The 25752-nt window shown below is 35.3% G+C and overlaps 5 protein-coding genes, 2 long non-coding RNA genes, 1 other non-coding gene and 1 pseudogene across 8 annotated transcripts; 6 read left to right on the forward strand and 3 right to left on the reverse strand.

Annotated features, from left to right (window-relative positions):
• Window positions 556–2553, reverse strand: LOC104791222 (annotated as a pseudogene).
• Window positions 2637–2710, forward strand: TRNAV-AAC. The gene has a single exon. It is a non-coding gene; the product is annotated as a tRNA-Val (tRNA).
• On the forward strand, window positions 5131–6051 carry LOC104791223 (zinc finger protein AZF1-like). Its single transcript, XM_010517057.2, has one exon. It carries the CDS (start codon window positions 5289–5291, stop codon window positions 5931–5933), a length of 645 nt encoding a protein of 214 aa, XP_010515359.1. The 5' UTR covers window positions 5131–5288; the 3' UTR covers window positions 5934–6051.
• LOC104791224 lies at window positions 6972–7752 on the forward strand. The gene is made up of 2 exons (XR_768882.2): window positions 6972–7188; window positions 7430–7752. It is a non-coding gene; the product is annotated as an uncharacterized LOC104791224 (long non-coding RNA).
• On the forward strand, window positions 10487–11685 carry LOC104791225 (LOB domain-containing protein 38-like). The gene is made up of 2 exons (XM_010517058.1): window positions 10487–10829; window positions 10926–11685. The coding sequence occupies exons 1-2, from the start codon at window positions 10646–10648 to the stop codon at window positions 11465–11467; spliced, it is 726 nt and encodes a 241-aa protein (XP_010515360.1). The 5' UTR covers window positions 10487–10645; the 3' UTR covers window positions 11468–11685.
• LOC104699014 (scarecrow-like protein 32) lies at window positions 18182–18913 on the forward strand. The gene is made up of 2 exons (XM_010414377.1): window positions 18182–18763; window positions 18890–18913. The coding sequence occupies exons 1-2, from the start codon at window positions 18182–18184 to the stop codon at window positions 18911–18913; spliced, it is 606 nt and encodes a 201-aa protein (XP_010412679.1).
• Window positions 18878–21056, forward strand: LOC104791226 (scarecrow-like protein 32). The gene is made up of 2 exons (XM_010517059.2): window positions 18878–19341; window positions 20141–21056. Exons 1-2 carry the CDS (start codon window positions 18945–18947, stop codon window positions 20971–20973), a joined length of 1230 nt encoding a protein of 409 aa, XP_010515361.2. The 5' UTR covers window positions 18878–18944; the 3' UTR covers window positions 20974–21056.
• On the reverse strand, window positions 21237–22911 carry LOC104791228 (peroxidase 35). The gene is made up of 4 exons (XM_010517060.2): window positions 22613–22911; window positions 22319–22519; window positions 22013–22178; window positions 21237–21920 (listed from the first exon to the last, which is right to left on the reverse strand). Exons 1-4 carry the CDS (start codon window positions 22826–22828, stop codon window positions 21514–21516), a joined length of 990 nt encoding a protein of 329 aa, XP_010515362.1. The 5' UTR covers window positions 22829–22911; the 3' UTR covers window positions 21237–21513.
• On the reverse strand, window positions 24876–25752 carry LOC104791229. Its single transcript, XR_002038619.1, has 4 exons — window positions 25688–25752; window positions 25505–25580; window positions 25278–25421; window positions 24876–25195 (listed from the first exon to the last, which is right to left on the reverse strand). It is a non-coding gene; the product is annotated as an uncharacterized LOC104791229 (long non-coding RNA).

The following is a 25752-nucleotide window of genomic DNA, read 5'->3' on the forward strand; positions in this document are numbered from 1 at the left end:
ATTTGTTGAACGTGACTAGGTTAGCTGGTGGTTTATCGATTGCTTGTTGAATTGTGGGTAGCTTAGCTGAACTATTCTAGATTGGCCTTTTTGGTTTAAGGCTGTTAGAATTACATTTTGAAGTTCCATTTTCGATTGTGGTTTTCATTTTAAACATATGGAAATGACGTGTTTGTGTGTTTCAAAAGACATATCAATTCGTCTCTTACATCACCATTTCCAAAAAATCTTGGTTCTCCTAGTTCGTTTCTTTGTATGTTTGAGTTTGGAGTAGGGAAAGATCTATCTTTGTATTATTGTTTTCATTTGTTTTTTCGGATTGGCGTAACTCTGAAATCGGTTCATTTTTTTATATCACTTCTTCCAAAACCTTATGTTCTTTAATGGTAAGTCGAACAAAAACATCTCTTAAAGTCAGATTTACAACTCATTAAAATAATCTTAATGACCAGTTATCCAACTGAAGAGTTTTGACTTCTTTATATCATTTCTTCCCCTGGTTTGTTTCTTATTCTGCTAATAACATGACATTGTTAGAAAACACAAAGATTCTAGTTTTCACAAATTGTTTGAGCACTCAAGATTCATTAAGCATGAGCTCAAAAATTTAACAACTCCGAGAAAGAGTTATCTGATGACAGTGGTAGATTACCCGAGGGATTCATTATTCAAAAAAAAACGACAACAAACTCAAGTGTAAACATTGGCATTTCGAGAGAAAAAGGGAAAATGTTCTATTGTCAAACAAAGGGTCATATTGGTATGTGTAGCTCTTCAAGGTTTAAGGGCAAGCGAGAGACCGAACCTTGGGTACTTGTCTAATGTCTTGGTGTCCATATCACCTGAGATAGTCACTATCGATTTCGGGAGGGCCTCATGTTGCAGAAGAGCTCCAAACTTACCGTTACTGTTCAGCTTAGCTTTCACATTCGTCAAGTGATCAACCGCATACAATCCACCAACAGTTACTGTGTACTCGTTCGTTGAGATTTTCCTGAATACCTCTCCAACTGCGGAGCTTCTCTTTGACTCATCGAGGTGATAAAGATAAGAAGCTTTGATCGAATCTCCTTTATCTCCCCTGAGAATATTTCCAAGAAAAAGATTCAATAGATTATACAAATTAAAAGCTCAATAGAACTTTGATCAATAAAGAGCTTCTTTATCTTACAGTATTATGGAGGCACATTGTTCCGGCTTTGTGACACTGATTCCGACGTTGTACTTTGTGAAAGTTCGAGATGTGGTGTCTTATCAGCTTCAGCACCAAATGAGATAGTTGGTGAACCTAGCGTGGCTGTTACATCAATTAGTGGGTTTTGTTGTAAAGCTGCAGCGGCTGTAACTGTTGCGTGATCATGGTAGTATTTGACCTCCAGCTGTAAATATCATAGTAAGGCTTCGTATTCAGAATGCTGAAGAATCATTGTAGAAGAATTGTAGATTGTATTACCTTGCTTAAGTTGTAATCAGGAACTTTGAAGGAGGCAATGGCTTTTGCCGATGGAAGGATCTCAGTGAACGTGATGGATGTCAGGATCTGTCCCAAGTGAAAAAAAAAAAGAAGAGGTGGAAAACATGGTTTTACTTACTTCCAAAAACAAAGTTGTTGAGTGGGGATAATAATATTAGAGACTATACATTAGAATCAGTGTCGATTTTGACATTGAACAAAGCGTTTCTGTACTTATATTGTGTGGCAACAGTAGCAGCATGTATTACTCCATTCTTCAGAGCAGTGGAAGTAAGAGCCTATATCATAGAACAGCAGAAAGATAAAGGTCAATAGATCGCAACCATTTTAGTATTAGTTTCATTCTATAAGATCCTTGTGCTTCTGAAGACCACAAATGTAAAATTCCAAGAAGCATGTTGTTAGCTAGCAATTCATCAGCCTGTGTTAAGCTAACTCCAAAACAGATGACAGAAGTACACACCAATTACTCAAGTCACAGATGAATCAGTCTCAGGAGCAAGAATCAAAAGATACAAACCAGATTTGAGTTATAATTTCACTCAATAACCATATACTACTAAACTAATTTCATCCTAAACTTGCTCTGTCTCTCAGAAATGCTCAATGATTCACTCATTCATTCACTCGCTGGCCAAAACATAAGCTACGAATTCTTAAAATCGAAAACAGAGTATCTACTACGAAGAACACGATTCAGACACATTGTGAATTCGAGGGGACTTGACTTACAACGCCGGAGATACTGTTAGTGGAGATACTGAATTTCTGATCGGTGTTGTAATCTCTCGTCAACAGATCTTAACACACGCAGACACGAAGAAGAAAACACTCAAGATTCAGCTTACGAGAAACATCAACACTTGCACATTAACGCACGCACTAGCGTCTCACTACATCTACATGGCCATATCTAGAACAAATCAAAACTACTGGAGATGAAAAATGGAAGATTCTGATACCTTTCGCGTATTTTCCGATGTCGGCGAATAGTCCCGGACCTTTACTCATGGTGATCGGGGAACTCGAGAGATCGACAATTGAGAGAGGAACCCAGATTTTTTTAATTCCGTGTTAAAAAATAGGGGACAGAGATGGGAGAGTAAGTTTTTTCAAGCAAATAACTGTTAAATAGAACGATTAGTTACTGTGTAGCAACAAAGGTTTCGTGGTGTAGTTGGTTATCACGTCAGTCTAACACACTGAAGGTCTCCGGTTCGAACCCGGGCGAAGCCATTTCTTTGTTTATTTTTTTCCTTAATTTTTCTCTTTCTTGTTGAGAAGAGTCCATTAGACTTTTTAAGATGGACTCATCATCTAAACCAATAGCGGGAGGATAAACATTGTAGTTTCTGCGTGAATAGCTTTTTGTGAAAACTGTAAAAACATGCATCCAACAACAACACTAGAGACCAAATTTTCGACGTTTTTCTAGAAATCAGACAATAAGCAACATCATTACCAGAGTTGAGTCAAGACAACCCAACCTGATATTGTCTCCAGAGATGTCCGTGACAGATATAAGTAGCAAAATAAGATAAATGAAGTCTGCTCCACATTAAACGCATAAAATGTTATTGTCCAGTTTTCTAACAATTGCTTTAAATATTATGGTTTCTTCTGGTCCTGTTCCATCTTGAGATCCTTGCAAAGTTGGACTTAGAGGTATACGAGATCTCTGTATATTTTTCATTTGACGTCGTATTTGCATGACTTGATATAATGAAGTATCAACATTTTCCAAGGCAAAGCTATTGAAACATTATATATTAAAATCCACTAAATTCTTCTAAATAGGTCAAAACAGAACACTGAAAAAAAAGGATCATATGAGGGAGGGATGTTCCAAAATCCAAACTAAAAGCCAATAATAAACCACTCTTTCACATTTGTAAGGTTTTTCCCAATTGCAGATCTAATAATAATACTCACTGATCGAGTATCATTTGTACAATTTTTAAATCCATATCTAGAAATTCTTACGAGAAAAATCATTTCTCAAAATTTTAATAACTTAAAACTTTGAATTTATGAAGAAAAAACATAGTAAACTTAAAACATTTTGAAAATACATCTCACAATCACTAATTTGGACTCTTTGTTACTCAATGGTCCATTCTACAGCACTAAATATCATCATCCCATGCATGTGTATATCCACTTCTTGTCTATCGAACTCAAATTCCTCCAATCTTCATGTGTCATCTAATTATCTCCTCTTGATTTTCTTATCAGATCTATAATAAATCGGGATAGAAAAAACAAAACATGAAGGAAACAAAAAATCAAGCAATATGCCAAGTCTCTAGACAAAACATTTTTTAAAGATCATAAACTTTTTTGGTTGTAAGAAGAGTTAAATAAATAAAATAAATTAGTTGCTTATGAAGTGGGTGGTGTCACACACAGCCATGTCGCCTGAGCCTTAAGAAAGTGTCTCGTACCGTCTATTTTAAGTCTCCACCAAATCGTACCAGTTCCACCATACACAACTAACCACGTGTCCCCCAACCAAAGAATCTAACCTGCATCCAACCAATGAAACTTGACAGCTCGTCAACGACCCAACGCCACACATCACAGGTGAAAAGATTCGCTAACCTGGCCTAACCTTTAAACTAACTCCGAATGTATGGGCAAACTCAAAACTCCCATCTAACACCTGTCGCATGTTTATGCCTTCCTGTTTTTAGTTTATACCTTCTAATAGTATGATAAATTATCCTCTAAAAAAAAGTCAATTTTATGACTTAAAACTACGAAATCTACAAGTTACTGTTATTTTTACAATCATTTTTATAAGAAAAGAAAAAAGTTATATTATTGTGAAAAGTATGTGTGGATAGATATTTAGTTTGAATAAAGTGTTTTTAAAATTGACAATTCGGATAATAAATCCTCGCCAATTAAAAAAAGAAGAAGAAGAAGGTATTGAATTAAGCTGATCAGCTCATGACTTGGACTGCTACCTATCGACAAAATTGGCACAACTTTGATAAGTACTTTAGTTTTCCATCTTTGTGAATGTGTTACTTTTTTCGGCTTTTCAATAAAGTTTGATGTTAGACTCTTCTAATAACATATATATAGTTTACATGATTTTTTTCCCCACAGGCCACAGCACATAATTTATAAAATAGGCATTCTTAGATTACGCATTATTAGTAAGTAAAGCCGGTGGCCACTGAAAATATAGTTTTTTTTCCAGACTTTGATGTATATATTTTTTATTTTATAATATTTTCCTAGTTTTATCAAAAGATCAATCCAAAGTAATGTTGATGATCATATATTCATCATATATGTTAGTGTTGAGAGTAGAACAGCTCGAAAGCAAAATAAAGAACTATAAAATTTAATTAGTAACATGTCCTACTATATATATGAACTTGAGTATCTCTCTCATCATCATAATTAACCGGTTTAATTACACCAACATAACTGATAATATTAACCCCAACATAAACTTGAAAGTTCCTTCTTTTTTTTTTTTGTCTTTTTCTTTACATATATTGGAATGGATTTAGTTCAAATTTTATCTTTCTAAATATATTAAAAAATAAAAGAAATTAATAAAGATTAAAAAATAGGATGAGATATTAATGGATATGGATAAATAAGAGAAGAAGCACCACTTGATCACTTAGAGCCCACGTTCCCACTCTTAATCACCCAAAAATTAAAACAAAGACGTGCTCACATCTCATCTCACTCCCTCACCAGCTCACTTCACTCTCTCCATCTTTTTCTCTTTCTTTTTTTTATAATCATCTCTCTCAATCATCATTTTGATCAAAAGAAAAGATCACACCATATGGCTCTCGACACTCTCAATTCTCCCACCTCCACCACCACCACCACCAACGCTCCTCCTCCTCCTTTCCTCCGCTGCCTCGACCAATCCGAGCCCGAGAATCTCGAATCATGGACCAAAAGAAAACGTACGAAACGACACCGTATAGATCAACCTAACCCTCCTTCCGAGGAAGAGTATCTCGCTCTCTGCCTCCTCATGCTCGCTCGTGGCTCCTCCGATCATCACTCTCCTTCTTCTCCACCGTCCGATCATCAAAAAGATTACAAATGCTCAGTCTGTGGCAAATCTTTCCCGTCTTACCAAGCGTTAGGTGGACACAAAACCAGTCATCGGAAACCGGTTAGTAATAATAATAACGAAGAAGGTAATAACAACACTAACGGCTCCGTTACTAATAACGCAAATATTATTAGTAACGGTTTGGTTGGTCAAAGTGGGAAGACTCATAACTGCTCTATATGTTTTAAGTCGTTCCCGTCTGGTCAAGCATTGGGTGGTCACAAACGGTGTCACTACGATGGTGGTGGTGGTAGTAACGGTAACATGCCTAGCCACGGGTTTGACCTGAACTTACCGGCTGATCAAGTTAGCGATGGGAAAAGTCAACTCTCCGACGACGAAGTTACAAAGTCGGTGTTGTGATTATTATTATTATTATTATTATAATTTTTACCGATCGGGCTTAGCTAGCTAGTGATCGATCATTAGCTGAGTCTTGTGTAATGAAAATGATTGGAGTGGACTTTTGGATTATTTTTAATTTCTATTTTACGTATACGAAAAGATAAAATCTTCAAATGTTTATTCGTCGTTGGTTTTTGTTTATAGAAAGTAAAAAAAAAAAAAAAAAAAAAAAACAGGGAAATATTTGGATTTATTCTTAATTTTGTTTTGATAAGAGAGAATAATAATAAAAGCTACTATTTCTTGGAAATTTCCTATTGATTTATTGTTTGTTGCATTATTTGTTGAAATTTTCATTTACTACTTCCGCAAGCAATGGAACCACACTTCTGTGAATCTGTCACTCCCCAGCTTGAATCTGTTCCTAAGGATTTAACTATTCGATTAAACATTTGTAATATTTAAATAATCAAATTTTCTACTTTAAAACGTAATTTGATTAGCAGAAAATAGTATTAATATTGGGTTATGTTAGTATTAATTATTTTGAGTAGTGATAGATCGGTTAGTAGTACCTAACGACGAAACTAATCCTTAAGTGTCTTGTCGTCTTTGATTAGTATTATCTTTTTGATTGGTTGGCACACACACTTCCCTCCACGCTTAAATTATTTTTCTATAAATCTGTATTATTTCGTTTTCACGAGTTTTTTACGAGTCTTTTAGTATTTATAATTTGTTCCGATAAGAAAAAATATCTTACACGTCCAAATCGATCCCAGTTCTTTATGTATCTTCTAAGAAAAAGAGTAATTATGCATCCAAAAAAATAATATGGATATTGGGTATTCACTAAATTAAATGGGAAAAAATGTCATTAAAATCTCCAACTATACATTTTCGTTGATTTAAAATATAAATTCTTGATTTGTTGAAATAAATATTTATTTTTTTGTTGACTTTGAAATAAATCGTAAAGTCTTGTTGACTTTGCCAATTGAGATACAATATTAACTGGGTAAACTGAACAATTATACAGAGTTAACTAATCGTTACTGAGACTAGTTAACGAGCAAATGTTAAAATAAATAAACATTCAAATAAACAATCCACTCTCTTCCTTCTTCTTCTTTCTTTTAGAGGTTCGGTGCTTTTCAAGAAGGCAAAATTGGAGTTTGACTCTCAGATCATAAATCTCGTCGAAGATGGAGAATCAGAAATCGACGGTGGAGATTCCAAAGATTCGAAATAAGAGGAGAAGCTCCACCAATCGGTAATCAAGAATACAGCTTCAGAGAATTTGTGGTTTCAAAATTAAATCTGGGTTTTAGGAGTTTATGGTTTATGGGTTTAGTAATTAGGGGTAGTTCTGATTAATTAACTTTCTTATCATGGGTTATGGGTAGTTATTTTCTTCATCTATTTATATTTCTCAGTTTGTATTCTCAGACTTTGTGCTTCTCAATTTCAATCCAGCAATTTTAGTTTCAGTTCTTCTTTTTCTTTCCTGCAAGTTTCTGTTTTATCCAACAAGGGATGAGTCCGAAATATTGAGAGGAAGATTGTGTCGTGTGGGAGATGAGAAGACGTTTCAGAGATGAAAGCTGAAGAAAAAGGCTTCACCATTGTTCTCGCTTCTTCTTCTTGAACATAAACCTTATATATGTTTGGGTTTGTGTTAAATTGTTAGTAAAGTAGCACAGCCCCGTTGGTGAAGTAACTATTATTCTTAGGAAGAGGTGAAGTAGCACATCGTTTTGTACATTAACAGTTCTCAGTAACCAGCTAGTTAACATCGTGTAATTGTTTTGTTTACCTAGTTAACATTGTGTCTCAATTGGCAAAGTCAACAACTTTACGATTTATTTCAAAGTCAACAAAAAATGAGTATTTATTTCACCAAAGGAAGAATTCATGCTTTAAATCAACGAAAATGTATAGTTGGGGATTTTTATGACATTTTTCCCAAATTAAATGCCACTATATATAGACAAATATTTTCTGTGACACCAAAAAATTGATTTTTTTTTAGATGTTTTCTAAAATATAAGTGTATTGGTGTGCTACCTAATGGGTTAAATTAAACATAAAATATTATAAATATTAAATTTAATCTAGCTTAGGTTTTGGCTTGGAAAAGACTAAAAAGGAAAAGGATATTTCGAAAATAATGAAGGCACAGTTATAATAAATAAATAAAAAAACATAATAGCGCACTAGAAAATCAAAGGAAAACTATGTCGTACACCTTACATCTTATATAAACATTTGCAAATAATTAGTATAAACTTTGGTCGTTTTCCCATGTTTTTTCACTATTGTGTTCATTACTTCATATTGTTAAAAACTTGAAATTTCACAAATGTGGGCATATTGTAATTTGAAATATAGTAAGGCCTTACAAGAATGTTAAAGGCCTAAAGCACTCCAACGTTCCAATGCTATCCAAGTTTTTTGGCACGGTCCAGTTGAAATGGTGTTAATGTACCAAAGACTCATTGTTTGGAGTCTTTGGACCATAAGAAAAGTATAATAGAGCCCATAGTGATAGTGTGTCCTCTCTTATAGCTGAGAATATATAGCCCACTTATATTGAAATCAGAACTCGATGGAGATGTCGAAGAAAAAATTGAAAAAGTTGGAACTCAACGTAAAACTTTGACAATCAAAGAGGAAATGTTGGAGCACTCAATAAATGCCATTTGTGGAACCTCTCTTTCATCCATTTCTTCTCTATCAAACAACATCTCAATAAGTGTATTGAACTGTAAAAATAGTTTGTCATGCATTTTTTCGCTTTCATTACAAAATATAGCTAAAAACAATATTTGTTAGGAATAACTTCAAGTCTCCAGGAACTATAGTTGTAGAACAAAGGGAACAAATCAAATTTTGTGATAAACATGTATTGTAAGATTCAAAATAGAATAATTGCTGTAAATAGTTTTTAGTTATGAAGTAATACACAGTAAAACCAATAGTTGACTAGTCGAGGTAGCGTCTAAGTGTCTGTTGTGAACAATTTGTCGACCAACTTTGTGGCGTTTAAGTGTTCTGAAAATGTCTCAGCAAAATAAACCTTTAGAACCCATAATTAAGTTCAACGAATACTTCTGTGTTCTTTATTAGTATACTAACTGAAGTAATTGGGTGAATAAAGAAATATATATATATATATTGAGACGGCATGCATTCATTCAGTGGAAATATGCCTAATTGGAGTGTAGGTAAAGGACACCACGTAAGCAATGAACGGCGCCGTTTACCGCATTACTATTGGAAAAGTATGTAGAAGAGAAGACATTTTTTATTTATAAATATATATGTTGTAGATCTTTCCTTCGTCACATTTGATTTTGTTACTAAATGTAAGGAGAAAAAGTGTTTTGATTTTGCTACACACGTGAGTCAGCAACGCCTCTATCTTTCTTCTAAAACATTTTTCTCATATTAAATTATCAAAACCCTAAAGGTCGATTTAAGGGTCATATAGCGGATTAGTTTCGTTGAAGGGTCAAGATTAGACTTAACCCTAAACAAAAACACAATCTCATTGGTTTCATCACTATATAGTATATATATATTGTTTACAAAGTATACGTACTGCATGATGATGATCCATATTTGAATTCATAGATACTATTTTAAGAAAGACAAATTTTCTTTACAAAAACGCAAACTATTACTGATTTTTGGTTGGGGATACGACTCTTGAGGGGTCATTAGCCCAATGCATGTTAATCAGTACACTACATTTTTTGGTTGAGAAAGATAATATTACTAAATAAAAAACTTGTGAAATCCAAAAACAATTGTCAACAAACAAATAAACACTGGATCAGATAGAATTGAGAATTGCATATCAAATAATCGAGATCGTTCACGCATGACGCAACCCATTTATAGAAATTTTATAAAATGAAGAATAGAAGAAAGAAATAAAATAGAAAAAGCAGAAAAGAACCAATGGTTGAGGAGGCACAACTATTCGCGGAGACACGGAGCCGTTCGCACCCATCACCTTGGAATCTCCTCTCTCTCTCCTCATCACCAACTAGTCAACAACCACACACCATTTTCTTTTTCTTTTATTTTTTATATATCTAACTTTCATAATTAACCCTTTTTTTTTTCTTTGGGCAAAATCTCAATTAACCTACCATAACAAAAGTACAAAACAAGAAAAAAAAAGTTCATATTCTTGAATTATATAACATAAGTTTCTTATGCAAAATAATGAGTCGGTACACAAGATTTTTAGTTAGTAGAAGGAAAAAAAAATAAAAAGTAAACGATACCAAAATACGGTAAAAAAGATATGAACATAACATTTTTGTAAGTAGTAATTTATTAATGGTACACCTACATTGTTATTGATCAAAGCTATTGTCGTTTTAACAATACAAAATAATCAGTTGTTTTTATTTTTTGCATTAATCATTCTATTTTGTAGGGTTGTTTAAACTTGATTATCCAATTAAGATAAAATAAATCCCAAATGCATGACCCATTCCTTTACCCAAGTATCAATGTATCTCTCGCTCTCTCTGTGTCTATATATATTTACATACTCTTCCTTCTTCTCCCAAACATTAAAACCCTTGTCCCACTCTCTCTCTTCCTCTCTTACAGCAAATATCTTTTTTCTTGTACTAAAAGCAAAAAAAGTCATCTTCTTGAATCTCCAAGATTACAGACCAAACCAAAGAAAGAAACATTAAGTTACTACTATGAGTTGCAATGGTTGTCGAGTTCTTCGAAAAGGTTGCAGTGAGAATTGCATCCTCCGTCCATGTATCCAATGGATCGAGCCACCAGAAGCTCAAGGCCACGCCACCGTCTTCGTCGCTAAGTTCTTCGGCCGTGCTGGTCTCATGTCTTTCATCTCCGCCGTACCGGAACCTCAATGCCCTGGTACTTTGAAAACCTCTCCGGATCCTATCTCTCTTCACCTTTATTTATAAACGACGACGTTTTATTAATACTAAGGGTATTTTGGACTTTTTACAGCGTTGTTCCAGTCTTTGCTGTACGAAGCTTGTGGAAGAACTGTGAATCCGGTGAACGGAGCCGTCGGGTTGTTATGGACGGGGAACTGGAATATTTGTCAAGCGGCGGTTGAGACGGTGCTACGCGGCGGTTCTTTGAAACCGATACCGGAGCTTCTCAACGGCGGCGGCGCCGGATTCGCCGGGTTCCCGTCTCCCACTTCCGACGAAGCTTCCGAGATCTGTACGGAGATGCTGAATTTACGAAAAGACGATTCCGGCGACCGGAATATATACCACCACTGCCGATTCTCGAGCTCTAGAACCAGATCGACGGCTTCTCCTCCGAAACGGAAACGTTTAACGTCGGAGCAACCTTCGTCGGAGCTCGATCTCTCTCTGATCCCTACTTTTCCGATTAAAACGGCGCCATTGAAAGAGGATACGCCGTCGATGTACTCAGAAGATTCCGTTACGACGGTTTCGTTCCGAGACAACATCGCCGGTGATCGGTACGTACGCGGCGGAGGAGAAACGGCGAAGTTGCTCAACCTTTTCGCTTGAACTACGACGTTTTTTTGGGAATATTGGAGGTTAAAAATGTAATTTCGAGTAATTTTTTTTTTCCTGGTGCCCTTTTTGGATTAATATTTTTGGAAATGTGGCAACCAACACCGGCAAAATTAAGTGATTTGTTTTCTCACTTTTAAATTTATGAGGAAATTAACTTAAAAAGTAATCTTAATTAATTGATAGAATAATGATAATTCGTCGGTGGTGTATGTACTGTTTATTTTTATAATGTTCATTATAATCATCATTTTTTTTTTTTTTTTTGACAACTTATAATCATCATTTCCCATTTGAAATTAGAAGATAATTATGGTAATATGTACGATAAATAATAATTACTAGCTATTGTAATGTTTGTTTTTTATCGATATATTGAACAAAAGTAATAATATATAACAATCACGGATTGAAGGTCAACATGCATCTTCCACAATCCAAAGCACCGGCCAAGTCTTCTTCGTACCCCAACATACTTCGATTCTTTAATTAAGGACCAACATGTTACACAACTTGATATTTTGATAATCATCTTTGGGTTACTCCCCCCAAATGCACAAGCATTAATTATTTGCAGGTTTATTGTCTTTAGATAATACATTTGTTATTCAAACGGTTTACAATTGTTTATCTGACGTATATAACGATGGTCCTTTGTGAATATCCAAAGACATTTACAACCTATATCTCAATGGCTTGTCTTTGAAAGTATATCTCTTTTTGTGAAATAAAAGTATTAAAGATTAGTCTACCATACATTAACATTCTCCGCATGAATACAAAAAACTCTTACTAAAGGATTAAACAAGGTGCTTTACATATAATATATATATATATACGTAAATATGTATGTATGCAATATATAATGCATGTATGTATGTAGTTGGATTGAACCAAAAAGTTTGGGGTGGTAAAGGGAAAAGCTTTTGGGAGAGGCGGCTTTTGGACGACGCAAAGAGTCGTTTTTATCACTCCGTCGTCGAATCTTCAAAAGTACTCTTTTTTTCTTTCCTTTTTTAATCTTCTTTACATATTGTTTGATTTAATTAAATCTAATATCAAGGTATTAGTTGATCTGTGGACTCTGGATGATGGCGTAGAAACTAGAAACAATGAAATAAACCTATAACATGTTTGCTTATTATATCATATTATAATGATTAAAAAAAAATAACGTAAGAGTGAACCTAACTAAAACGACGACAAATTCTATGATATTCCGACATTACAATTGTGGTTTCATTGTATGATACCGATCATTTGTTTTGTTTGAATTCTACATATGTATATTAGAAAAAGTTCATCGAATAATTCGTTAACATAAATGACTTAAAACTAAATGGTGGTTGCTAGAGGCAAAAAAGATTAAGGGAGATGGCATAAACTATTTCTATCCCCAAGTTTAATTTTGACCGTAATCTTTTTTTCATTCTCATTTCATCAATTAAAATTGGTGCCAAGTTTTTACCCATTAAATAAATTACTCGTCAGCTCTAGTTTTCAAGAGGGTTTGTACTTTGTAGGGTGGTGAAAACATGGAATTTTTCATTTATTTTTACATTTCTAACCACATAAAATTATTTAAAAGAAGTATGAAATTTAATTAGAATATAAATTTGAAAATTAGAGAAAGATAAAAAAGGTACACAGAATGTATCCATTAGATGTTCGAAATATTACAACTATTTTTGCAAAGAAGTTTCATTCTCATCAATCATCATAGAAAAATAAAACTACATTGTACAATAACGGTGACTTTTTTTTGCAAGAAAACAAAAAGATTGATACATTTTCAAGTTCTATTTCGACAAAAAGGAAAAAAAATAAACAAAAAATCGTTGAAAATGTGGATAATAAATTGGTTGTTGGAACAGAAGAAGTGATTTGAAGATCTTATGAAGGAAGAAGAAGAAGAAGAAGTGGGATCCATACTTTCGACCAGCCACCAGTGGGCAAACAATTGCTTGTGGTCCACGTCACTCCCTGTTCTTTTTCTGACCACCAGACTCTCTTTTCTTTTTTTCTTTCTTATTAAAATATATATACACCATCCAGTTTTGTCAACAACCTATCATCGAGAAGCAATTTATTTTTAGTATATCTAAATATATATAGCATAAACAAAACACCCGACCAATTTCGAGTTGAGTAAGTTCTTGATAACATGAAACTATAACGAGCTTGTGCACAAATACCATTTTGTTTTCTTTTCCAATAACTATATGGAAATTTAAGAAATGATACGCGTTACTCATCTTGAATGATATGATATATTCGTATCATTATTGGCATTGGAAAGAATTCCGACTCTTAAGTTTTTTTATAATATACCATAAGATATAAAAACCTTAACCAGTTGATTGACAAAAATAAACAAAAAAAGCCTTAACTAGTTTTGAAAATAATTATTCTATTGTCAACATTTTTTTTTTTTTTTAATGAGCATACAAAGCTATAAGATGTTCCGGGATCTGAGGATTTTATTTGTGAAAGATCTTCTCGAATTTTGGGACATGAAAGTGGGGGCTTCTTTCATCTTCCTACATTCAATCTCGTCCGGTTATTACATTCTAATTAGTGTCTAATCATGATTTACAATATTTGGGGAGCTAATTATACTAGTAGAAAGATTCTCTTTGTTTGTGATTTGTTATTTAAATAGAACAATTCGGATAAACATGAGTCCATCATCAAATAAAATGAGAATAAAGAAACATATACTAGCAAAGATTCGTGTTTCATGCCAAAAGGCACGAGCAGCCGCAGTTTCTAACGGGCCCAAATGCATTCATCATCTTCTCCACTTAAGTCGGTGTGAGTGAGTCCACTTGATGTTTTCTTAAACTTTTCTTTCGTATACGAACAAAAGTTTAGTTGTTAATATTATATACGTAAAAATGATAGTTATATTATTAAGGAAGACCTAAACGTAAATAATTACGTTTGGCAAATCAAACCATAAATCTCACATGATTATGAAACATTTTCTTTCTTTCTATATTCCACAAAAATGGTGATCAGTAAAAAAAGCACATGTAGGCGGAGAAACAAAAGACGTAGACCATCAAAATGGTCACGATTAACTTCAAGGCGTCTCAAATTTTATGTTTCTTGCCAATCTTTCTTGAGTTTCTTATGAAACGAGATGATCATAAAAGACTTGGTCAGCATTTTTGTGGTCCTTAAGCAGGCATTGTGTGATTATCCTTCGAGTAAGGAGAGGACCCAAGAGCCATCTTGCCCCTTCAAATATATATATATTTTTTTTTGGTGAAAGCCCCTTCAAATATTTTGTTGGCCGTAGCCGTACACTTAAAACTTATTAATACTTAATCAAGGATATTCTTTTATTAAAGCCAAAAATAAAGAAAAGAAAAAGAGTTAAACAAAACAAGTATAAAATAAGATTATAGATGCTTCTAAATTCTAATGTCCGAGTTGATTCAAGTTATATATATATATATATATATATATATATATCATGATTAAGTTATACAACGTCACTGACATCAATCTTTTACGAATCATAATGTAATCTTTTTGCGAAGGGTAGTTTTGTAAGTTAAAACGAGACTTTGGAGAGGCTCTCGGATCAGTTTTGAAGATTTGGGAGAGATCGCGACAAGGACGTGAAGTGGGATCCCTACACGTGACTTTCACGTGACTGGTTCCCTCATCACTGGAACATAATATCCACTCTTTCACCTTCTGGGTCCCCTACGATTGCTTCTCAACTTTGACTAAATCTTTTACATGTTGTAAGTTGTAACCAGTAACCACATAGAGAATATATTCGTCGTTGGATATAGATTTTATTTTTACTCAACTAATGTTATTAACCACAACAGTCAATACAAAGCGCTATAAACCGCACCCAATAAACAATTGATAATCTAGTTTGTCAGTGCTAGTGTCTCGAAATGTGTTTGGTGTAAAGTAGTTCCCAAGTAGTTCCCTAGCCTAGTATTCCCCTATCGTAGTAGTGAACTATCAAAGAGTAGACCAATACAAAAAAAAACGAGAGCTCAAGTTCCACTGCGTTTTAATGCTATTGTTAAGGGTCTTTTGCAAAATAAGTTTCTTTTCTTAACCAATGTTACTGTCGAATCGATGTTTTATTTTCTTTATCTACTGTAGTCTGTACATGCTTTTATAATTGTAAAACTGTATTTCCTAAAAGAATGAGTAATAAGCACTAATTGGTGACCAATATTTAGAAAAAGAACGGGGAGGAATATCACGTTCTTTTTAATTCTATAATTTTTTTACCATTTGAAATTAATATTTTTTCCTCTACGTTCCTTTACATTTTTCAAAAAATAAAGAACACTAGAGCAAAAATGTTCCTCTCCAAAATTGATGAAGAACAAATGGAACAAAAATAAATTCGTTTTTTATTTTCAAATAAATAAAAAAAATATATTTATTTATAATATATCATTTTGTAATAGAAGAATTTTTCATATTTTCACAATGTATTGACTGAAATTTTTTTTTTGATATGAATTTCATGTTAAACTAATTTGAAGGCTCTATTTGAAAACTGTATGAATAGTAAAATAAATCTATGAGACTCATATTTATATAGTAAATAAAATAAAAAATATTTTAAGTTACTTTTAAAAAAAATTTGTAGGTTAAAATTAATTATTAATATTTAATATGACATATCTTAAATTTAATTTACAAATTTTATTTTGAAATCAAATGTAAAATTCATTATATATACATTAAAAGTAATATTAGTATTATCATTGAAATTTTATTTATTTAATATTTAATATATTTTTTAAAATATTTTTATTGTTTGGTTACCATTTATTAATTTGTTCATTCTCTGCAGATTTTTCTTTCATTCCTCAAAAACTGTTTATTCCGTTTTGCATTTCTTTTTTACAACAAAAGAATCAGCTCAAAAAAACTAATTAGAGGGTAAATTGTTTACAAACAAAACATGCTGCAGAGACAGTCGCGCTTAGCGTGCCAAAGAATCCGCACTTATATTTGCATTATGGAGAACGAGAGATAGGGAAAAGGAAGAAAACCCCACTTGTTCTTTTTATTCTTTTTTTTTGTTTTTATAATGGTTACCAGAGCCATAGTGTAATATTACCAAAACAGTGAATAAAAAATTAAATTAGCCTTGAAAGCATGGGCCAGAAAGTTCCAATGTCATATTGGCAATCTGCATAACAGTTTGATAAAGCCCAATAGGCTTAACTTACGCAGCTCCGTTATGTGTCTCATGCGGGCATGAAACAAAAAACTAACACACGATAACGTAACTTACACTAATATAATTAGTTTATGTTAGACAATTATCAACCAACAGTGCAATAATTAAACAACAATGAACTAACTAATCATAAATTTAAAAACTTAAAAATGGCAGCGGATTAAAAAAATTAAGCTACTTGATTGGTAACGAGCCTTCTTCATCTTTTGTAACCTTGAGAGTTGTTTGATTAGACACAACTCTCCTCTTCATCCTTTGTGATATTAATCTGAAAATCCATTGATCTTGGTGACAATTTAAGCTTCTTCTTTTATTTTCTTCACACAATAGATGAGCTAGTCAATTTCTTATCTCTTTTTATTATGCTCTACAGGATTCAAAAGCTAGATAAAAGCTTGTTTTGGATTCTCCCACAACAACGACCAACCACCTATAACAAATTTAAACAAATTGATTTATTCTATTGAGGGACCAATCAACCAACGATAACGATGATGACTAATAACTGGATCCAGTTTTTAGATAATTCAATATTTTAAATCATCTCATGTTTTATCTCCAAGATCAATTATTCTTCACTGCTTCGATTAAGTGTTAACAATAACGAATTGAGTTAGAGTGAACTCTGCGGCCACGGGCATAAATACATATATCAAATCCCCAGAGGAGCCGTTAGTGTATAGTCCATGACTCCATGTTATATGACTTGTATCTCAATGTTGAATTCAATCCAAGAAATTTTGAATTTAATAATTGAATAACGTCCAAATGCTCATGGGGGTATAAAATTTTGTTTTTGTTGCAAAGTGCATGCAGTGATTATATCCATGAATGCGATGGCGCGGCGAAAGAGAATAATACTAACCTAGATGACAAATACTCAGCCGTACATGTACACATAAATACAAACCTGCCACTTCACATGTCACCCACCATTAAGCACCCCTTCACAGACTTGATACTTTCTATGTAATAACAAAAACATTCAACTTCTTGGTCGTATATATGTTACAGTAATTCGCTTAAAATATGTTACTACAAATGTTATACTTTCCTTAAATAACATATACATTGTTTACACAGACAAGATTCAGCATAAAATGCACCCTTCCACTTAATTATTTGATTCATGTTTTTAGCTATTTAAGTCATATATCGGATACATATATTGCTCATCTATGTATTTGTCTTACACAACACAAGCGACCGTAGCGATGCGTTTCCCAATGATAAGGTTACCACACATACTTACACGACTCTCTCTACTGTCTCGTCTCTTTCTTTCCTCATCCCTCTTCTTTGTCTCCTTCCTCTCTATTCTTCACTTTTCAGAATTATTTTACGTAAATATTATATATGGACATGTCCTTTTCATCACCCTTCTCTACTCTTTTTGTTCTTTTTGTTTCCTCTTGAGCCACAACAACAACAAGAAGATTAAGCGATACACTTCTCTCCAAAACTCGACCCAAATGACCAAAACCCGGATTCGTAACCTGACCCGACTCCCTTCTCCCAAACCACTACGCGGTGGCGACGCCAACTTCATGGAACAGCTCCTCCTCCACTGCGCAACCGCCATCGACTCAAACGACGCAGCACTGGCTCACCAAATCCTCTGGGTGCTCAACAACACTGCTCCACCAGACGGTGACTCCACCCAACGACTAACCTCCGCCTTCCTCCGCGCGTTGCTCTCACGCGCCGTCTCCAAAACCCCTACATTATCATCCACCATTAGTTTCCTACCTCCGGCAGATGAACTCCACCGGTTCTCAGTAGTGGAGCTAGCAGCGTTCGTCGACCTCACTCCTTGGCACCGGTTCGGATTCATCGCGGCCAACTCGGCTATCTTAACAGCCGTGGAAGGTTACTCAACGGTTCACATAGTTGACTTAAGTTTGACTCATTGTATGCAAATCCCGACTCTCATAGACGCCATGGCAAGCCGATTCAACAAACCTCCTCCGCTTCTTAAACTCACCGTCGTCTCTTCTTCCGATAACTTCCCACCGTTCATCAACATCTCCTACGAAGAACTCGGATCTAAACTCGTCAACTTCGCCACCACNCCTCTCTATTCTTCACTTTTCAGAATTATTTTACGTAAATATTATATATGGACATGTCCTTTTCATCACCCTTCTCTACTCTTTTTGTTCTTTTTGTTTCCTCTTGAGCCACAACAACAACAAGAAGATTAAACGATACATTTCTCTCCAAAACTCGACCCAAATGACCAAAACCCGGATTCGTAACCTGACCCGACTCCCTTCTCCCAAACCACTACGCGGTGGCGACGCCAACTTCATGGAACAGCTCCTCCTCCACTGCGCAACCGCCATCGACTCAAACGACGCAGCACTGGCTCACCAAATCCTCTGGGTGCTCAACAACACTGCTCCACCAGACGGTGACTCCACCCAACGACTAACAACCGCCTTCCTCCGCGCGTTGCTCTCACGCGCCGTCTCCAAAACCCCTACATTATCATCCACCATTAGTTTCCTACCTCCAGCAGATGAACTCCACCGGTTCTCAGTAGTGGAGCTAGCCGCGTTCGTCGACCTCACTCCTTGGCACCGGTTCGGATTCATCGCGGCCAACGCGGCTATCTTAACAGCCGTGGAAGGTTACTCAACAGTTCACATCGTTGACTTAAGTTTGACTCATTGTATGCAAATCCCTACTCTCATAGACGCCATGGCAAGCCGACTCAACAAACCTCCTCCGCTTCTTAAACTCACCGTCGTCTCTTCCTCCGATAACTTCCCACCGTTCATCAACATCTCCTACGAAGAACTCGGATCTAAACTCGTCAACTTCGCCACCACAAGAAACATAACAATGGAGTTCACAATCATACCTTCAACTTACTCCGATGGCTTCTCTTCCCTCCTACAACAACTACGGGTTTACCCTTCTTCATTCAACGAGGCTCTCGTTGTTAACTGCCACATGATGCTCCGTTACATCCCTGAAGAAACCCTAACTTCATCATCTTCATCGCTTAGAACAGTTTTCTTGAAACATCTCCGATCTTTGAATCCAAGAATCGTAACCCTAATAGAAGAAGACGTAGATCTCACATCAGGGAACTTGGTTAACCGGTTAAGATCGGCGTTTAACTACTTCTGGATACCGTTTGATACAACCGACACGTTTATGAGCGAGCAGAGGCGACGGTACGAGGCGGAGATAAGTTGGAAGATAGAAAACGTGGTGGCGAAGGANAACCGCCTTCCTCCGCGCGTTGCTCTCACGCGCCGTCTCCAAAACCCCTACATTATCATCCACCATTAGTTTCCTACCTCCAGCAGATGAACTCCACCGGTTCTCAGTAGTGGAGCTAGCAGCGTTCGTCGACCTCACTCCTTGGCACCGGTTCGGATTCATCGCGGCCAACGCGGCTATCTTAACAGCCGTGGAAGGTTACTCAACGGTTCACATAGTTGACTTAAGTTTGACTCATTGTATGCAAATCCCTACTCTCATAGACGCCATGGCAAGCCGACTTAACAAACCTCCTCCGCTTCTTAAACTCACCGTCGTCTCTTCCTCCGATAACTTCCCACCGTTCATCAACATCTCCTACGAAGAACTCGGATCCAAACTCGTCAACTTCGCCACCACAAGAAACATAACAATGGAGTTCACAATCATACCTTCAACTTACTCCGATGGCTTCTCTTCCCTCCTACAACAACTACGGGTTTACCCTTCTTCATTCAACGAAGCTCTAGTCGTTAACTGCCACATGATGCTCCGTTACATCCCTGACGAAACCCTAACTTCATCATCGTCATCGCTTAGAACAGTTTTCTTGAAACAACTTCGATCTTTGAATCCAAGAATCGTAACCCTAATAGAAGAAGACGTAGATCTCACATCGGGGAACTTGGTTAACAGGTTAAGATCGGCGTTTAACTACTTCTGGATACCGTTTGATACAACCGACACGTTTATGAGCGAGCAGAGGCGATGGTACGAGGCGGAGATAAGTTGGAAGATAGAAAGCGTGGTGGCGAAGGAAGGTGCGGAAAGGGTGGAGAGGAGTGAGACGAAGAGACGGTGGTTTGAGAGGATGAGAGAGGCTGAGTTCGGTGGAGTTAGGGTTAAGGAAGAGGCGGTGGCGGATGTGAAGGCGATGCTGGAGGAACACGCCGTCGGGTGGGGGATGAAGAAGGAAGATGACGACAATAGTCTAGTCCTGACGTGGAAAGGTCATAGTGTAGTGTTCGCTACCGTTTGGATTCCAATTTAAATCGGGTTGATTTGATTTAATTTAATTGGATACTAGTAGATTAGTATTGCTCTGATTCTGATCTAATTAAAATTTTATAAGTTTTTTTCCTTCTAATTGCTCTAGTGTTTTGTATTAGTTCCAACATTAACGGTGCAAAAAGTAACCGTTATTGTGATTAAACATATTTTAAAATTTGCAAGCATTTTTAGTTGAGGATAGATTAGTTTTTTTTTTGGTGTATAGGTTTAGTGATGACAATTACAACTTTATACGAAGAAATATCACCAAAAAAAATTAAATTTTACGATTTAGTTGAAAAAAGGATATGAAACATTTGGAGGGTACAAAGAAGAGATGATGCCACAAAAAAAGAAAAGTAGATAGGATAAAATACAAATGAAGACATAAACAGAGCAAATGACAAACCAATATTTTATCATATTCAAATGAACGTTCAAACATTAATCATACGAAAATAATATAAGTTGAAATAGATAAGAGACAAAAAAAAAATGGGGAATAATATAACTTATATTTTCCCATCATCATTATCTCTAGCTAGTTAAACGCACCACAGTCACGACGAATGTTTCCATTGCGGCTATTCTTAACTCCAACACGGCCGAGTTTAGTCATGGCTGTCACAAAAGCGCGGTTAAAAGCCGTAGAGTTCGAGGCCCAAGCATTAACGGTGGGCCTTGAGCGACCGTCCGTGAAGAGAACTTGATCGGAGGTGAAAAGACCTTTGCCTTGTTGAAGATTCTTGAAGTAAGTGTTGTCAAACGTCTTGGGCGTGACTGGGTCCATATTGATTGCGATTCTTGGGTCCACATTCTTAGGACAAGCCTTTTGAAGCTCTATAGCGTAAGCCTTGTTTAGAGTTGGGTCCACGGAGTTGATGCCGTTGAAGTTGTAAATTCTTTTAAAGACCTTGCCGCAATGTGCGAATCCAAGGGTGTGAGCCGCTACATTATATATGAATCTATCGGTTTAGATATCGATGCATTTTGGTGATATAATTATATATAAGATATGTTTTGTTTCATATTTGGTTTACCTGAAAGAGCAATCATATCTTCTTGGGTAAGTTTGTTTTTCTTGAAAAGAGCGTTAAGTTTGTCTACATTGTCCGAAGGTCCTGGTAAGTTCCCTTCAACACTAGACGCAGTTGATACCAATCCGTCGAACCTACCGAGTTCGACTTCATAGGATGGTCCTCCAGCCTATACATGCATACAAGCAATGAGATAGAATAAAATTATTTGTCGGTCACAACATATAGTATTGGTAGAATAATATGAAAATTAATATGGATTAGAGTGTAGGATTATATGGTTATAGAATGGTGAGTACAAATACTCACCGCAACAACAACATCTCGGGTGGCCAAAGTAAGAATATCGGCGCATGAGATCTTGTTCCGGCAATGAGGGTTAGCGTCAAGGGCTTTCTTAGCTTGGATCACCACATCAAATCCATCTCCGGCTAGCGAAATGTTATCTGGATGATCCTTCTCTGCCTTGTTTTTAGGCGTTGACTGGATCATGACAGAGGCATCACAACCCTACAATGCAAATTACACCGAAGGTAGAAACCAATTAGTCGCCTAACAAAAGAAGAGAACGAAGATATGAGAACGCTTGAACTAAAAACATACATTGACAAAGCAGTCGTGGAAGAAGAGACGGAGAGTGGCAGGTATGGTGACGAATGTCTGCTTTACTTTCTTTTGGACAGCGTTTCTCACGATTTGTTCGACGTTGGGGCAAGTTTTGGAGTAGAAACCGCGGCTTAGCTGCGCGGTGGTTGTATCCGGAAAGACAGAGATTGTGAGACAAAGTGCAACGACTAGAACCATACCGAAGCGAGCCATTTTTTTAGACAAAACCGAGAGAGAGTGTGTTGTATATATAAATTGAGCCAAGACAAGAAGAAGAAATGTTTTGAATTGATGATGGTAAAAGTTGCACGATAAATGGTTTATATAATGATGGGCTTGGAGGACATAACAAATTATTAAAGAAGATCCATTTGTTTTATTTTAGACTTTTATTCGATTTTTGGTTAACTGCACCAGGCCTACCTTTTGCTCATTTCGTTTTATACTTGTTACTTGTTAGCATGATATATAATAATTCTATTACTTAAGAAAAAAATCTGACAAGAGTGGGAAATTTGCAATGAGTTCTCAAGTGAGAATGAAACATATTGACCAACATCCAATTGATAATTTGCCTCAGTTAATTAATCGTGTACTTATATGATAAATTGTATGAATGTAATTATGGATTTATCAGCTGTAAAAAGGTAAATCTGGATCGCCGACAACAATATAACAAAAAAATGTATCGCCGAAACAAAAAGGAAGTAAAAGTGGACATGTGGTTTGCACGTCGTTACATGAAAGTGAGTGAAAGCATCATAATGAAAAATAATAAGAACAATAGTAGTAGTACAACATGTTAATGAANCAGACGTTAGAAACAATTAACATTTTTTTTTTTTTTTTTTTTTTTTTTTTTTTTTTTTTAATTTATCAAATAAAGGTTTTGGACAGTTTTACGATTATCACTTCATTGGTGCATAACAGCTAATTTTGTCCCCTATCACTTATATCCTATGTAAATAGCGAATTTATCATATATTTTGATATTTTTATTATACCATCATGTAATATATTGGTAAGTGTGTTCAAAATGGATCTTTAGGATCGATGAGCATAGAAAATAATAGGTGACTCGACCGCGTGAAAACAAACATAGCTCAGCCATACTCCGCAGAGATACCTAATAGTCTTCGATTTGTTATTTAAAGTTTGTGCAAGATCACTCGAAAGTCGAAACCATACATAGAATTTGGATCTTTAAGTCGAAACCATACATAGAATTTGGATCTTTATTCTAACACGCCTTGCAATGATTAAAGCAATGCTATTTTTCTTTTAATAAAAGAAGATTGTGCAAGCCACGCTCCTTGTTTGTGTTGACACTTGACAACTTGGTTAATGTCAAACCCATTAAAATATCTTCGGTAACTAAAGTCTAACTAACCTTTACTGGTTTAGGCATTTTAATATATTTGTAATACTATATGGTATCTGAAAATCACAATTGATTCTAAAATCAGATATATAAAATTTTAAAAGAATATAATTTATCCAAGGACTTAAGTTTTTAATTTATTTTTCACATTTAAAGGCATTAAAATCTAATATAAAATTTGAAGTCCAACAAAAAAACCTTTAAAGAATAACATAAATCCCAACTAGGCGCAAGTGAAATAATTAATGTTTACCATCAGAATTGCAAAGTCTAAGGCTTTGAATGGTGGTACAGTATGCTAGCAGACTAAAATTGGACTAGTCTGCACTTAATTTACCATTGACGATTGCATACCAATATGCATTATTGCATATTAAAAATCTCCATACTAGTATGCATTTGAGCGTACAATTCCATACCATTGTAAATTCACTATTGGTCTGCATTTTTTATTCTGCTCCTCAAAAGCTCCATACTAAAATAAACTCCATACTAATCTGCTCCATACCACAGTCCAATGTTTTGCATACCAAAATATTGGTATGCATTGTCCGGTTTACACCATACCTTACAACCATTCAAAGCCTAACTATAATAAAGGAACCCTAGCGTCTAATTAACCTTTGAAAAATCCCTAACAAGTCTTAATAAAAAAAGGCTATGGAACTCTTTCCCCATGTTCTTGTAGAAGAGATTTTAGAGCATCTTTATTGGTAGGTTGTTATTTTTGGAGTTCTTAAATTTTTTAGTATTAAAACTGTACTTTTATAATATTAAGACCCTTATGTTTGTTAATTAAAATTTTACTACTCCAATGGTAAACTCTTATAAGTGAGGTTCTTAATTTTGAAAAAAAAAATTAATGTTTAGATGTTTAAACAATGAAGTTTTTATTATTGCATTTCATAAACTTTTAAACATACAAAACACAAAAGCATATTATAACAGAAGTAGAAATTACGAATGGGGAAAAAATTTAGTTGAGAGAACCGAGTGGCTCCAAGATGTTTTTTGGTGTGGGCAGCTAACACTTTTCCCATTTTTTGTAAGAAAGTATAAGGGATGCCTATTAAGGGGTTGTGATGCTACTATTGCTAGTTTATTTTGGCTGTTACAAGGCTTTGTGATTACCTTTTTCCTTGTTTGCTAGATTTAAAAGTCAGAAAAATGCTCGGAGGGCAGCAACTACTTTCTCTGGCCTGTATACAAAAATTAAAATTTCAGAAAGATTCAGAAAAACCAAAGCAGACCAGAGCAGAGCAGTATTGTGTATTCTCATACCAGTCTTCTTGAGGTAAATGCCCAGCACCTTCAATGAGCCGAAGCTTGACATTTTCGGGATTCTGTTTCTCAAATTCCTCAGCTATAGACTGAGGCAGGTATTTATCAGCTATCCCCCAAGCCAGAAGAATGGGTTTATTCCAGCTGCAAAGGAACCAAATCTCAGCAAAAGTACCAAGCCTATCTCTGTTGCCGTGGGAATTTGAAAAAGGTTAAAATGCACATACCTGCCTGATGAAAACCCATTAGCAATTTGACTCAAGGTGTCTCCAAAGTTGATCTTTTTCGCCGTCTCGAGCAAGGCTATAATTCATCAGAATCTCATGATGAAAAGTCTCTTAGATAATTCATATAACCATCATAAGAAACTAGAGTAAGGTGTATCATGCTCCGTTGGTTTAGAGACGTACCAAACCCAGGTCCTCCGCTTGACAAATATGGTAGACGATAGACATCAGCTTTCTCATTCTTCAGG

The sequence above is a fragment of the Camelina sativa genome, chromosome 6 (genome assembly GCF_000633955.1).
Source record: "Camelina sativa cultivar DH55 chromosome 6, Cs, whole genome shotgun sequence".
Lineage (NCBI taxonomy): Eukaryota > Viridiplantae > Streptophyta > Magnoliopsida > Brassicales > Brassicaceae > Camelina > Camelina sativa.

Coding starts and splice junctions, on each gene's coding strand:
- LOC104699014 (XM_010414377.1), top strand. CDS start 18,182: ATGACCAAAACCCGGATTCGTAACCTGACCCGACTCCCTTCTCCCAAA. Junction 18,764..18,889: donor AAGAACTCGGATCTAAACTC/GTCAACTTCGCC, acceptor TTTCCTCTTGAG/CCACAACAACAACAAGAAGA.
- LOC104791225 (XM_010517058.1), top strand. CDS start 10,646: ATGAGTTGCAATGGTTGTCGAGTTCTTCGAAAAGGTTGCAGTGAGAAT. Junction 10,830..10,925: donor ACCGGAACCTCAATGCCCTG/GTACTTTGAAAA, acceptor GACTTTTTACAG/CGTTGTTCCAGTCTTTGCTG.
- LOC104791223 (XM_010517057.2), top strand. CDS start 5,289: ATGGCTCTCGACACTCTCAATTCTCCCACCTCCACCACCACCACCACC.
- LOC104791228 (XM_010517060.2), bottom strand. CDS start 22,828: ATGGCTCGCTTCGGTATGGTTCTAGTCGTTGCACTTTGTCTCACAATC. Junction 22,179..22,318: donor CCCGAGATGTTGTTGTTGCG/GTGAGTATTTGT, acceptor ATGCATGTATAG/GCTGGAGGACCATCCTATGA. Junction 21,921..22,012: donor AGATATGATTGCTCTTTCAG/GTAAACCAAATA, acceptor TATATAATGTAG/CGGCTCACACCCTTGGATTC.
- LOC104791226 (XM_010517059.2), top strand. CDS start 18,945: ATGACCAAAACCCGGATTCGTAACCTGACCCGACTCCCTTCTCCCAAA. Junction 19,342..20,140: donor TATCTTAACAGCCGTGGAAG/GTTACTCAACAG, acceptor CAGCCGTGGAAG/GTTACTCAACGGTTCACATA.